The 12,225-nt window shown below is 40.1% G+C and overlaps 1 protein-coding gene across 1 annotated transcript in view; it reads left to right on the top strand.

Moving 5' to 3' along the window:
* The window catches only part of SLX4IP (SLX4 interacting protein), a 65,081-nt gene that overhangs the window by 33,388 nt on the left and 19,468 nt on the right, over window positions 1–12,225 (top strand). The window contains 1 exon segment of the mRNA XM_027883572.1: window positions 448–571. Coding sequence (XP_027739373.1) covers window positions 448–571 — 124 coding nt within the window.

Consider the following 12,225-nt stretch of genomic DNA (forward strand, 5'->3'; position numbering starts at 1 on the left):
CCCCCAATTACACTGAATTGAAGGAAAATAGCTGTTGTTGATTGTAAGGATTCTTGTAGAGAAATAGTGTTGACAATTCCTGGGAGGATTTTTACTAGTATTTTTTTTAAATACTTAATGTTGTGATGCATTTTAACATGTGTTTTTTCCTACATTGGCTGCAAATGAAACTAATTTCTGATTAAAAAAAATAATAGTATTGTAATACAAAGCATTTCATCTGCGAAGTGAGAATTTCATAATGTACTTCCTCTCTTGTTTTGTAGAAAAATGGTTTCATTCCCTCCTCGTTCCCATTTATTTCCTAATTTATGTGTTTCTCCCCTCAGTACTGAATTGCAGATGATGTTTTTCCTTTTAAAGTGAAAGAGGGTGATTTTGTACTGATTTCTGCTGCGGGCTTTTCTGTAAATTTGGATCTAAGCAGGCCACTGGTTCCTCTTCCAGGAGGTCTGCAGGCTGCTGGAAGAAGTTGTTGCTTCCAGAGTCAAACTTTACTTGGAAGCACGAAGACAACGTGGTCAATGGAAATCCATGGAACGCGGATCAGCCAGTCCTTTGTTTCTTACAGGTAAAAGAAATGGTTTAACTTGTCCTGAAATAAAGTGTGGTGGGAATCACTGGAAATTTCCAGGAGAAAATTGCCATCAGGAAGATTTTAATTTAAGAAATGATGTCTTTGCTTCTCCCTCTGCTGGCCACCTGTCCAGTCCTAAAGAGCTGCTGTGATGTGGTAAATGACCTTTGTCACTTCACCGGTGGAACTGCAGCGCCAGTGACCTTGGGAGTGCAGCAGAGAACAGGGTTAAGAACTTTTACCCAAATGGAACTGATGTTTTTGTGTGTGTGTGTGAGGGTGGTGAGACTTAATAAGTGCAATTTCAGTACATCCACCAAAGATAATGATCACTGGAGCTTGTGCTCTGTTACATCAGCTTTGGGGCTAAATGGCTTGCCAATTTTTGTTTAATATCATTTCGTTGCCGTCATAATGGTAGATTTTATAGTTGATAGGCTTATCTGTTGGTCTTGTATCAGAAAAGCAATTTATTTTTAAATAGTCCTTAGGAAAAAAATGACTTTTTTTTTTTTATTATTACTAGCATGGAGCATGTTATAAACTTGTCACATAAGAAAGGGCTGGCCATGGTTTGTCACATTTCCTTAAATATATTGAGATGGATCTCTACTGAAGTATAACTTACAGTATCTGATCACTCTACTCATAAATTTTGAATTCAATGTATGTTATATTAACAATTTTAATTCTGAACAAATTCTTTGCTTCTCAAAATGTTTTCCATTATTGAAAAGGTATATTCCTAGTCGGTGGTTGCAGCTTTACATGCTATTGTCAATAATAATGAGTGGTTTTAATGAAGAAAATGTGGGTTGCATACTGTATGGTTGGCTTATTATTGCAAAATTTTAGGCATATATGGGAGCCAGATTGTTGTGGCACCACAGGAGGGCTTTTTTCCCCACCCCGCACAAAACTGCATAAGCAAAAGATGTTTCAGATCCCTAAAGGGTTTCTAAACCCTTTTTTCCTTGTAACTACATTTTATCCCTTTAAAATATTATTAATGTTTGTCAAACACATGAACTTTCAGACCTCTTCACTCTTCTGGTTTTGAAGGAACAAACAGAATTTTCTTGCAGTGAAAGCAGAGGGACGTTACAGAAGGTGGGATCAGAATTTCTAGGACTCGCTGAGGTGTTTCTGTGTTTCCTTTTATCGAGTGATGTTTTTTATTCTTTGTTTTTTAAAGTTTCCTGCCTCAGTAAAAAGTAGGTTTTCCAAACCAGTGGTTTTATAAGAAGGTAAAACTACCAGATATAATAATTGTTTTTATATGTGCAGACAGATGCTGATTTGTAGGTGTTTGTTAACATTTAGGGTCTTGTATTTTCTTTTATGTCATGATCTTTTCAGTAAAAATATTGATATGCTGTCCCAGGGTTGTGAACTGATCTTCTGCTTTACTCTTCCCCTTGTTTCCTGAAAATTAAAAACTTAAGGATATGAGGGGGCCATCAGTAATATCAGTGACAGTTTTAGATTCAAAGGTATTTACTTTGGATGAGGCAGAATTTCTGTTCCATCAGTTTTCTGCACTTAATCTCCCCGTCATTAATTAACAATAAAGAACCAAAGGAAGAAAACAGGCCCTGATAACGAACAGTCGTGTTCAACTTCATTTCCAAATCCAGCTCTTTCCTCTTCTCTCAGCCTGCTTTGCTCAGGGCTGTAATTTGTAAGAAAGGAGTGCTTTGTTCGGGGCCAAGAATCAAGTTTATTCAAGTTACACTCAAGTCTGTTCTTACCTGAGGAGGAAATAACAGAATAGGTGGGTGTTCACTGGAGCAACCGGGACCTCCCTCTAGGGACAGTTTCACTCAAACATCCCCAAACCTCTGGTGTTCTGCCTTCCTCTCTGGGCTCACAGGTCCTGTTTGTAGAGGACAAGGAGGTGCATTTGTGTTTTTCACAGAGAGGTGAAGTCCCAGACACTAGGCCAGCGTTTTCCTGGTGTTTTGCAGCATCCAGGGAAGTGCCGGAGCCCGGTGCGTGGCTCGCTGGGTGCTGCTTGGGAAATGTTTAAGCTGCAGCTATTGCTGCATTTGGAGGGTATTAAAACTTTTGGAGCTCTTCAGGCTGAATGTGGTTTCTTTTTGCTCAAAGTTATGCAAGTCTGTGTTGAGTTTCCCTGCTGTAAAACCCCTGCTATTGTCAGGAAGTTTGTAGCTGGAGGAGGAACCTTAGGATGCCTGTTAACTGCTTATTTACTATTTTGAGTATCCCAGGCCAGCATCCCAACCCTATTTGAAGTCACATCTTTTCAGGTCCATTTTAATGTGCACATTGCAGGACATATTAAAATTTATTAGAAAGAGAATTATTAGCCCAGTATTAATAAGATTTTAGACTACCTTTTATGTCAAGGCATGATGTATTAGGATTCATTTCAGAACTACAAGCCAAGCTACCTTACTTCAATGAGCAGATCTTATCCTTCTAGATCTGTTTAGCAGAGAAGACTTGTTAAACTGTTTCCAAGAGAAAATTGTCACCTATCACGATTTATTTTTACCATTAGTGTCTGTAGTATTATCATATTATGTTTAATATTAATGCTGTTTAATCCCACTTTTCGGTTCTGTGGCACTTAATATAAATATCCACGCAAGTTACTTGTTAATTTAGGTTTCCTTTTCATTTAAGTTCTACCCACACTGCAGTGTGTGGTGGGTCTCATACCATCTCATTAGGAAATCTGTGGGTGTTACACACAGGAGAAGAAAGAAAGAAGGAAAGAATGGAAAAATGAGAGAAAGTAGCCAAGACAAGCAAGTTCTTCCTATTCTTCCTTCTGTCTGAACAATTTCCCCACCCCTCCCAAATGGCCAGTATGAACCATGTGCCAAAGTAAGCTTTAATTTAGTCTTTGGACATAGACTTTGGTATAAACTCTCTGTTTCCTGTGTTTAATTAATGTCCAAACGTGTTTGACTTCGGTTTATTTTTTCTTTTTAAGAGAAATTTCAAATGGGGAGGATTTTCACAGGTTGGATTTTGCCTGCGTGGCCAAAATCAGGCAAGAAATGAGAATTAAGGGGAGACCAGAAAGAGGCCTGAGTGGAGATATTAAATAAAGGAGAATGACAAAGGGGGGGCTGTGGAAAATAAGGAAGAAAGCAAGGTTTACATGGGCACAGAGGAAACAGAAAGGAGAAGTGGAAAGAAAATATGGCTGGTGCAAATGTTAAGGTTAGAAATGGAAGGAAGGAAGGAAGAAGGTATATTGTGAACTGACCTTCCTCCTCCTCTTGAGGGAGGGAAAAGTTAACTGTGTTTATCATACAAGTAATTTTCAGATCTATTCTCATTCCTCCCCGAGCATCCCTGTTGTTTTTCTTGGCTTGGGGATGGAACATTTTTGCTCTGATTTCAGATCTTTTTACTGTACAGTCTCTTCTACAGTGAAAATAATTGGAGAGCTGTCAGAGGGCGCAAGGAGCTCCCAGCTTGATTTTATCTGCTTTCCCTGGGACTGGATATTGGATTTTTGTATTTTTAACTTTCATTTCCAAGGGACTGGAGCTTATGTGTCCATCTTCTCCCCCATTTGCTTTGTGCAAAAGTGATTGCACTTTATTCACAGGTAGAAGTTTCAAACATTAATTTTTCAGACATTATTTTTCTGAAAAACTTACTAAAATGAAAAACTCCAAGAAGTACAGAGCTATTGTGAGTAGTTCAGCCTTACAAAGATCTGGAGTCAAAGTTCATGTCTTATTTAGTATAAAGAAAAATGCATAAGATGCAATTTCATAAGAAAATACATTTCTCTTGCTTATGAAACGATTTTTTTTGGCTCCTGCAAGCGCCCAAAAAAATATACAATAAATCACGGTGGTAAATATTCCAAACTCTTTTGGCCTTGCATTTTAATTTGAACGTTATGATGTTTTTAAGGGAAACACCCTTTTCAGGCTGCCCCAGTTTGCTTTAGGAGTTCACCGTTACTGCAGGACACAAATTATGTCAATTATTCCTCGGATTTGTTCCACATTTCAGTCCTGTAGCAGCAAAACTGATTTATTCCCCCCCTCCCCACTGGTAACTCTCACTCCTCTGCTGGGGAACAGTGATTTGTTTGGCTTTAACCAGCATCTTTTCACCTGCCTTGCTTAAAGAGCAGCTCTACAACAATTTGATGGGTGCAAGTAGAGGGAAGAGATAAGTACAGGGCACTGAGGAGGAATCTCTTAAATGAACTTTGATATTTGCAGTTGCACACTGAACTCTCTGTCTCTCAGAAGAATTCCACTGCAGCCTCTCTGCAGTGGACTCATTTAGGATTTGTGGCCAAGTCCTGCAGATCTGGGTGAACTTTAAACTTACATTCATCTGTCTGTGACAACAGAGCCTCACAGCTCCCTGAAGTATGCAGTAACTTATGCAATAACTTAGAAAAAACATTTTGATTAGTGTCTCGTATATAATATTTCCTGTATTTGCTTTAGATTACCTTTTTTTTTCCATTTTTTTTTTTTTATAGACAGTTAATGGGGAATAAGGGCATCTTCTTTCACCAAGGCCTTTCTCTTCCAGATCAAGGTTATATATCTGAATTATGATTTTTTTTTGTTCTCTTCTCAAAGTAGAGGATATTTGGCAAGAACAAAAAAATCCCCCCATACTTATGCACTGTTTGGGTGTTTTCTTTTTTGTGAGGTGTTTTTTTTTTCCTTACTTTATATTGTAATAGAACAGAATTGGGGAAAACTCCAAGAAGGACAACAGAGATGATCTAAGATGAGGAAATGCAATACAGGGAACAGTTAAGTGTCCAGGGACTCTTCAGCCTGGAAAATTCTATAAATTAGGGGGAACACAACAAAGATCCACAGAATCATTTCTCCTCTCATTCTCTTCCAGCTGGAGAACAAGAAGGTATCAAAGGAGGGGACTGGAAGTGCCAGGGTAGTTTGCAGAACTGTGGAATTCTTTGCCAAAGAATAATGGGTGTGATAAAGGCTTGTGCTGAGTCCACAGGGACACGGGAGGGTGTTCCAGGGAGGATGCAGAATTCACGAGCCTCCTTTGGGTCGCTAAAGGCCTGAGTGGAGAGGGAGTCTGGGAGAGTATTGAGGAAATAACCACGTGCACTTTGCTCTGGTGTCTCCAGCATTGGCAGAGGAAGTTCTGCTCTGTCCAGAGTGAAGGATCTACCTTTGGAAGGCCCTTCCTGTTATTCCAGGGATAGTGGCAGAGGCTTTAGCAATATCTGTCCCTGTCTTACACGGGACATTTGCAGCTGCAGCACCAGGTGGGTCGAGTGTGTTCTCCTTATTTGACTTTTTCCCTGGTGGCAGCTCCCCCCATGAAGTTATTTATGGGCTTGGATAGGAAATGAAATATTGTATGTTTTAAAGATGCCCTTAATAAAGGGATATTTAGATATTTAGATAGTAGATACTGTATTTTTATATAGTTAGTGCTGTATTGGAAAGAACTATACTTTATTGAAAACAACATGAGAATCGTTTAATTTGTTGTATTCCTGTGAAAAGGAACAATTTGATATTGGTTTTGAAAACAGCCTTGACCTGTAACCTTTAATTATTATCTGCCTCAATGCATTGTGCTGCTTTTTCTTGTTTCCATCTTGTTGCCATCTTTTGTCTCTTGCTTCCATGTGATTTTTTTCAGATTATGAAAAGAAAAAACAGTATGAAAATTACTCCTAAGTACGTGTGTGCAAAAAACCCCTCTGTTTACATGCACAAACAGTTACTATCTTACACATCTATATAACCTATAAAGATCTTTCTTTGTCATCCAAGTACTTCTGCATAGGAATTTTACTGTCAGTACTTCAGTTTATGCAAAGACATGTATATTTATGCAAATTTAAAGTTTATCTTTGGGGGTTTCCTTCTATAGTTAGGCAAAAAAAATCAGCATCCATTAATCATGTGTCTTTACAAAGGGAAATTATGTCTCAGTTTCTCAAAGCTGGCTCGAAGTTAACAGGCAATTAATCTCTATCAGTTAAAAATGAAGTTTAGGGGACTACTTTGATTCAGGTGCTGCAAGCTAGGCAAGATGAACCCCACCTTTAGTTTCTGATTTGATACTCGCCTGAGAATATCAAAGTGATTCCCATCTAGGCCAGGGAACACACCTCTAGAAAGAGCCCTTGGCATGCTTGTCCCAGGTGGGAATTCAGCAATTTTGGAGTGCACATGAAGTGAATTTGAAGATCTGTCCCTAAGCACCTGCTATTCCTTATTTGACTGCCTGATTCTTTGCAGCATCTGTTCCTCCTGGAGGCGCTCAGTCATGTATGCTCTGGGTAGATTTTAAAGCTTCTGTATTTCCTTGGAAGCAGGAATGCAGAGGATATCACTGTGCAGCCTGTGGAGGTGTTTTAGCACTGGGCACAGCTGGAATAGGAAGCAGATATATTTGTGAGTAATTTTTGAGTGCTCACTGTTTCAGATGAAATTTCCTGATGAATAAATCTGACTTTAATCTGTCTTCTCTCATCCTCTGTGAACATGGCAGGTAGGATTTCTGCCAGGAGCATTTTCTAGATTCTGTGGTCAAACCCTTTGTGTTGGAATGTCTCAAATCCCAGAGAAGAACAGATTTGGTCACTTGGACAGCCCTGACTTTGCTCAGCTGCCTGGCCTTTACAAATACGTGTGTGGGATGTCTGGAACACTCTGCTGCCTGGAACATCCACAGATAAACAGTGAGGGCAGCTTAACATCATACCTGCATTCTGCTGAAGGAAATCATTTGGGAATAATGCCTCAATCTCCTCATACCTTTTGTGTTTGGCTGAAATATTAATGGAGTTTGAATTCAGCTTTTAGGGTTTTGTTTTTTCAGCCTGGGTAAAAGGACTGCACATATAACACATCACTACAGTGGGTTGCATTGTTTAGGTGGGTGCTAGGTCTATCCCAGAAGATTCCGAGTTTAGAGGGACACACAAGGATCATCCAAGTCCAAATCCTGGCCCTGCTCAGGACAATCCCAAAATCACATCATGAGCCTGAGAGCGTTGTCCAAATACTCCTTGACCTGTGGCAGCCTTGGGAAAAGGGAAATATGATTTTGAAAAGAAAAACTATTTACTTTCTAAAAATTGACTAGGCTTAATAAATTCTTTTGCCTTTACTTGAACTATACATCAAAATAGATGGGAAAAAACCTAAGGATTGATTCTTATTTTAAACTTAAATGTCAGGTTCCTTTAAGGAAAAAAAGTGCTCTTTATTAAATGTTTCTAAAGAGAGCAATATTGTTTTGGTTAAAATGTAAGCAAGAAAGAATAGGGATTTGAAAATAAAACCTAAAAGAAATATGATTTCCCTAGAAATGCTTAGAAGAATTTACTTAATTGCAACCAGAAGTTTGACCTGGAAGTGTAACGTTTTGACCTTGTAGCTGTCTGGCTTCCTAAATGTGTTGTTTTGCTCTCTTTAAACGGTGAGAAAATCTGTTTTACACATCTTTAACCCTTGCATTCCTTAAAAGTCTCAGGGTAAAACTCCCCAAACTATCACCAGGAAAAGAAAACAAAAATCATCCTGATACTTTAAGATTAAAAAAAAAAAAAAAACATTTTAGCTCTGTGTTGAACATTGAAGCCCTTTCTACTTTCATTTTAACTGGAAATAATTGTGGGTGTAATTTTAGTTTTAAACATGAGTGGGAATTTCTTTTAAACTTTCCATTGTACACAATAATACTCTCCTTTGTTCTTTTGTTCTCACCTTTCATTATCATGTGACCAAGGTAGGAATTACAGCTTTTTAAATTGCAAACATTTTTGTGGGTTTATTCATATTGGGAAAATTTTTATAAGACTTCACAGAAATCTATCCAGATAGGGATGGAAGCCCAACTCCTGGAAAAAAAAAAAAAAAAAAAAAGGCATATTTTCTCTGTATAAGTAGTTCAGTGAGAGCAGTTCTGGGTGTTTGATTCACCAGGTATGTTGTGGTTGTTACACGCTGGGAATTTCTATGGACTACAAAGGCCAAGTGGCAGACCACGAACAACACTAAAACAGCAAAGCTCTGCAGGGCCGTGCCTTAATTTATTAAAAAATTAGGTAATGAAATGAAAAAATTAGTAGTGTAGCAAAGAAGAAAGACTTTTCCTTGAAAATAGGAGGAAAAGAGTTCAATGTCATTTTGACTACCTGTTGTGGGCTTAGAAATGTATGTTTTCCATCAGCTTCAAGCAGATCAGAGGTGTTCTGATGCAGAGCAAATGACACATATTCAGGGACAAACATTCCCCCTGGGAAATATCCACTGTACAAACCCATGTCTAAATGCCAAAACTTGCTTTAGAGAGGACAGAAGGTTGACAATCTTTTATTTGTTTACTGAGTATCTTTCTCTTATTCTTTTAATTAAGATATTTTGTGTGTTGAAGGGTTTTTTATGTACACACATGTGGGTCATAGGGTATGGGCAGTGCCTCTCTGTTCTCTTCTATGGCATGAAACAGGATTATGGGGTTTGGTCTTTCGTATAAAAGACCTTAAATTCGGTATTTCATGCTGAGAAAGGGGATGTTCTGGGACTGTCACAGTGTCTGTGCCTCGTTTTAGGTAGAATCTGCCTTACTTTTATCACTGTAAGGAATTCAGTGATTGGTCCAGCTTTGGATACAGCTTTGGCCAGTTTTTGGGAGATCCTTGGCTTGACGTGCAAATGTGCCATCAGGCAGTTTAGCTGAGCTGCTCCATCCCAGCACAGACACTTTGAAGAGCCTTTGGCTTCTCCTGTGCTGCTGACTTGTCAGTGTTTACCACAGGCTTTGTTCTCCCATTCTCTCTACCTTTTGGCTGGAAACAACAGATGCCTTTCTCAGGCTTTTCTCTTGGTTGTTGTGCTCATTCTGGTGGTTAAAGAAGTCCAGGCACGTGGCTTTCTTTCTATGTTCAAAACAGGGAGGATTTCTAAATAGCTTTCAGTTCATGTGTTTAATCCCTTCATGTGCAATTAATAATGTGGTTATTGAGTCTGAGATCAACAAAAGGGTGAAATCAGATCTTGTCTCCTGTTAGAGAACAGTTGTCTGTGGTGAAGGTGCTCTGGCCGTCAAATCTCCTGCTCCTCGTTGATCTGCCTGGATGCAGCACCACGAGCAGGTGGTGCTGGCTGTTACTGCTTACACACTGTGAATGGCTACGGGCAGACTGTTTTCCAGGGCTGGATCAGCCTGCCTCTCCATCCTCAAGTATTAGTGAGGGGAGCTGCTGTGTTCTCAGGACCTCCATCAGGGGCATTTATCCTCTTGCAACCAGATGGTCTCAAATGTGCTTTTCTTCTCCGTTCTCTCTTCCAGAATAGTGATGACAGCCAGGCTAAGAAACGCCTTTGGCCATTGCAGTTCTGATTTTGCAGTGAATTCTTCACCTCTCCTGCCAGAGGAGAGTCCTACAGCCTTACTCTTGGATTTCGTGAAATGGCTCAGTCCAGTTTTACTTTGAGTGGCTCATATTGTCAGTGGTTTAGACAGTGTGCTGTGTCCAGCTACCAAGGCTCCAGCAGCAGAGAGGATTCTGCTGGGCTTATCCCATCCCATCCTCTCCTGATCAGACTCCTCGAAAGGTTTTTCTTCTTGTCAGGGACCCTGGGCCCTGATAGGAACTTAATCTCGTCCCCAGGTGCTTGTTGGGATGGATTTCTCACCTCTTTGTGTTGGCAGCTGGCCTGTGTTGGGAAGATTTCGCAGAGAACAGCAGCACTGATACTAAAAAATTATGGAAGAGTAAGATGAAAAAAAATCAGTAGTTTTGTCTGCTATTGGTTTAAGCTACTGGAAGGCACCCTGGAAAAAGAGGCAAATTGCATCACTGAATTTATTTGCAGGTGTAAGACTTTGCAAGGCCAGAACCTGCAGCAATACCCACTCAGTACTACACCCAAGGACTGCTTTTTGCCCATTCTCTCTGTATATAAATTTGATGGGCTGAGTGGTTTTTTTTTTAGGTACTAAACTTCTTATGAAACTGTTTATGGGCTTCATTTTATGACGTTTCCCTGTATACTTGTGCTAATCACTTCCTTTGAACTGAAGGCAGACTGGATGGAAAGAATGGATGCCATCCTGACATGTCTCAGGTGTTTTGAAACCCACTCTTTGGTGTATAAAACTTTGAACTAGGTGAAGATACTTCTTGTTATTAAATATGAAGTGGATCCCAGAAAAGGCTCAGGAAGTCTCAACAGCTTTTTGTATCTGCTGTCCCTGGTCTATCCTAGACTTGACCTTAAACTTATGGGCCAACATTTGCTTTTGAATCTCTTCTAAAATAGAAATGGCAACCTCCTCTGGAGCACATGCACGTTTTGTTTTGGGGAAGAAAAGGTGCAGGGTCAACAGTAGGTTTAGAGTAAAATGTTTGGGTTTTGTTTTGTTTACAAACGATCAGGACTTTTGATTTTGTGGTGAATAATTTTAAGTGGAGAAATACGAGTGCTGAAAAGCAGCGTAATAATATGTCTGTGGAGCACTTTGAAGATGAAAAGCTCTATATACTGTAAACATCATTACCAGTGTAGCCTAATCTGTGTGGAAAAATTAATCTAGCATGAGCTAAGTGTAGATTTTTTTTTTTAAATGTACAATATAGTGTTTCAGAAGGTCTAATACACCCGTGTATTTACTTTCACATGGTAACATAAGAAATTTATCCTTTTATATTTTTAATATGTGGGTTGCAATGATTGACTCTGTTGTTACTTTCCACATGTAGAGTCGGTCCTAACCCACCACAACCTGTCAGAAATGTGAAATGTCTGGGCTGGGAGGGAAAATCGCTGTAGTTTTAAAGAGGGTATAAAAATCCTGTGCAATGAGAAATAGGTGCCTGTCAGCTATGGGAATGCTTGGGGGCTCAGCCATCCTGGATCCTCAGGCTTGTGCTGTGGCTTTGGAGAAGACTTGAGAGAACTCCAGAGCCAGGCAGGTGCCAGACCGTGGTGGGGAGGGAACCCCTGCCAGGCTGCTCCAGATAACTCAGCAGCTCTGAGGTGTTTTCACAGGCTCCCAGAGGAATGGTCCATCCCAGCCGTGGGAGAGGGCTCCTCACTGCTCCTCAGTGCACCACTGCAGCCCCTGGGCAGCTTCTGGGAGCTCCAGGCAGCCTGGCTGGGACTCCTTTGGAAAACAAGTGTTGCTGGACAGTCTGACAGTAAGGAGTCGGTGTCTGAGATTTCCTCTCGGTGTTGTGGCACCATCAAACACAACAAACAGGGCAGATTCTTGTTCCCCGACACGGCAGCGCTCACCAGCACCTGCTGCAGCTGGAACTCAGCTTGGGCTTCTCTAGAACCTCTTCTGTCCGGTCGTATTTTGGATTTCAGGGTGTGTTTATTTTGTAGGGTTTGGGGTTTTTTGGTTGCTTTGTTGTGTTGCTGTTTTTGTTTTCCTCTGTTTTTGGACCTGAGTCTGATCATTTAGGTGCACAGTATTGAAGTAAGAAAGAAAACAACCCTCCACATCACCAAATACAATTTTATTTCCTTTTCTGGTAATCCACAAACGGAGGTTTGTCGATGTTTTATGGTGAGGAGGAAATTAAAGATTGAGCCAACTGGGTTTGCTGAGCCCAAGATCTGTGAACTTTCCACGCTACTGGAAGCAAAACTACAGCTTGAGGTTCAAACTTCTGTGGTGGT

This window comes from Empidonax traillii, unplaced genomic scaffold (genome assembly GCF_003031625.1).
Source record: "Empidonax traillii isolate 1590-97213 ecotype Southwest subspecies unplaced genomic scaffold, ASM303162v1 scaffold128:size1411021, whole genome shotgun sequence".
In the NCBI taxonomy this organism is placed as follows: Eukaryota; Metazoa; Chordata; class Aves; order Passeriformes; family Tyrannidae; genus Empidonax; species Empidonax traillii.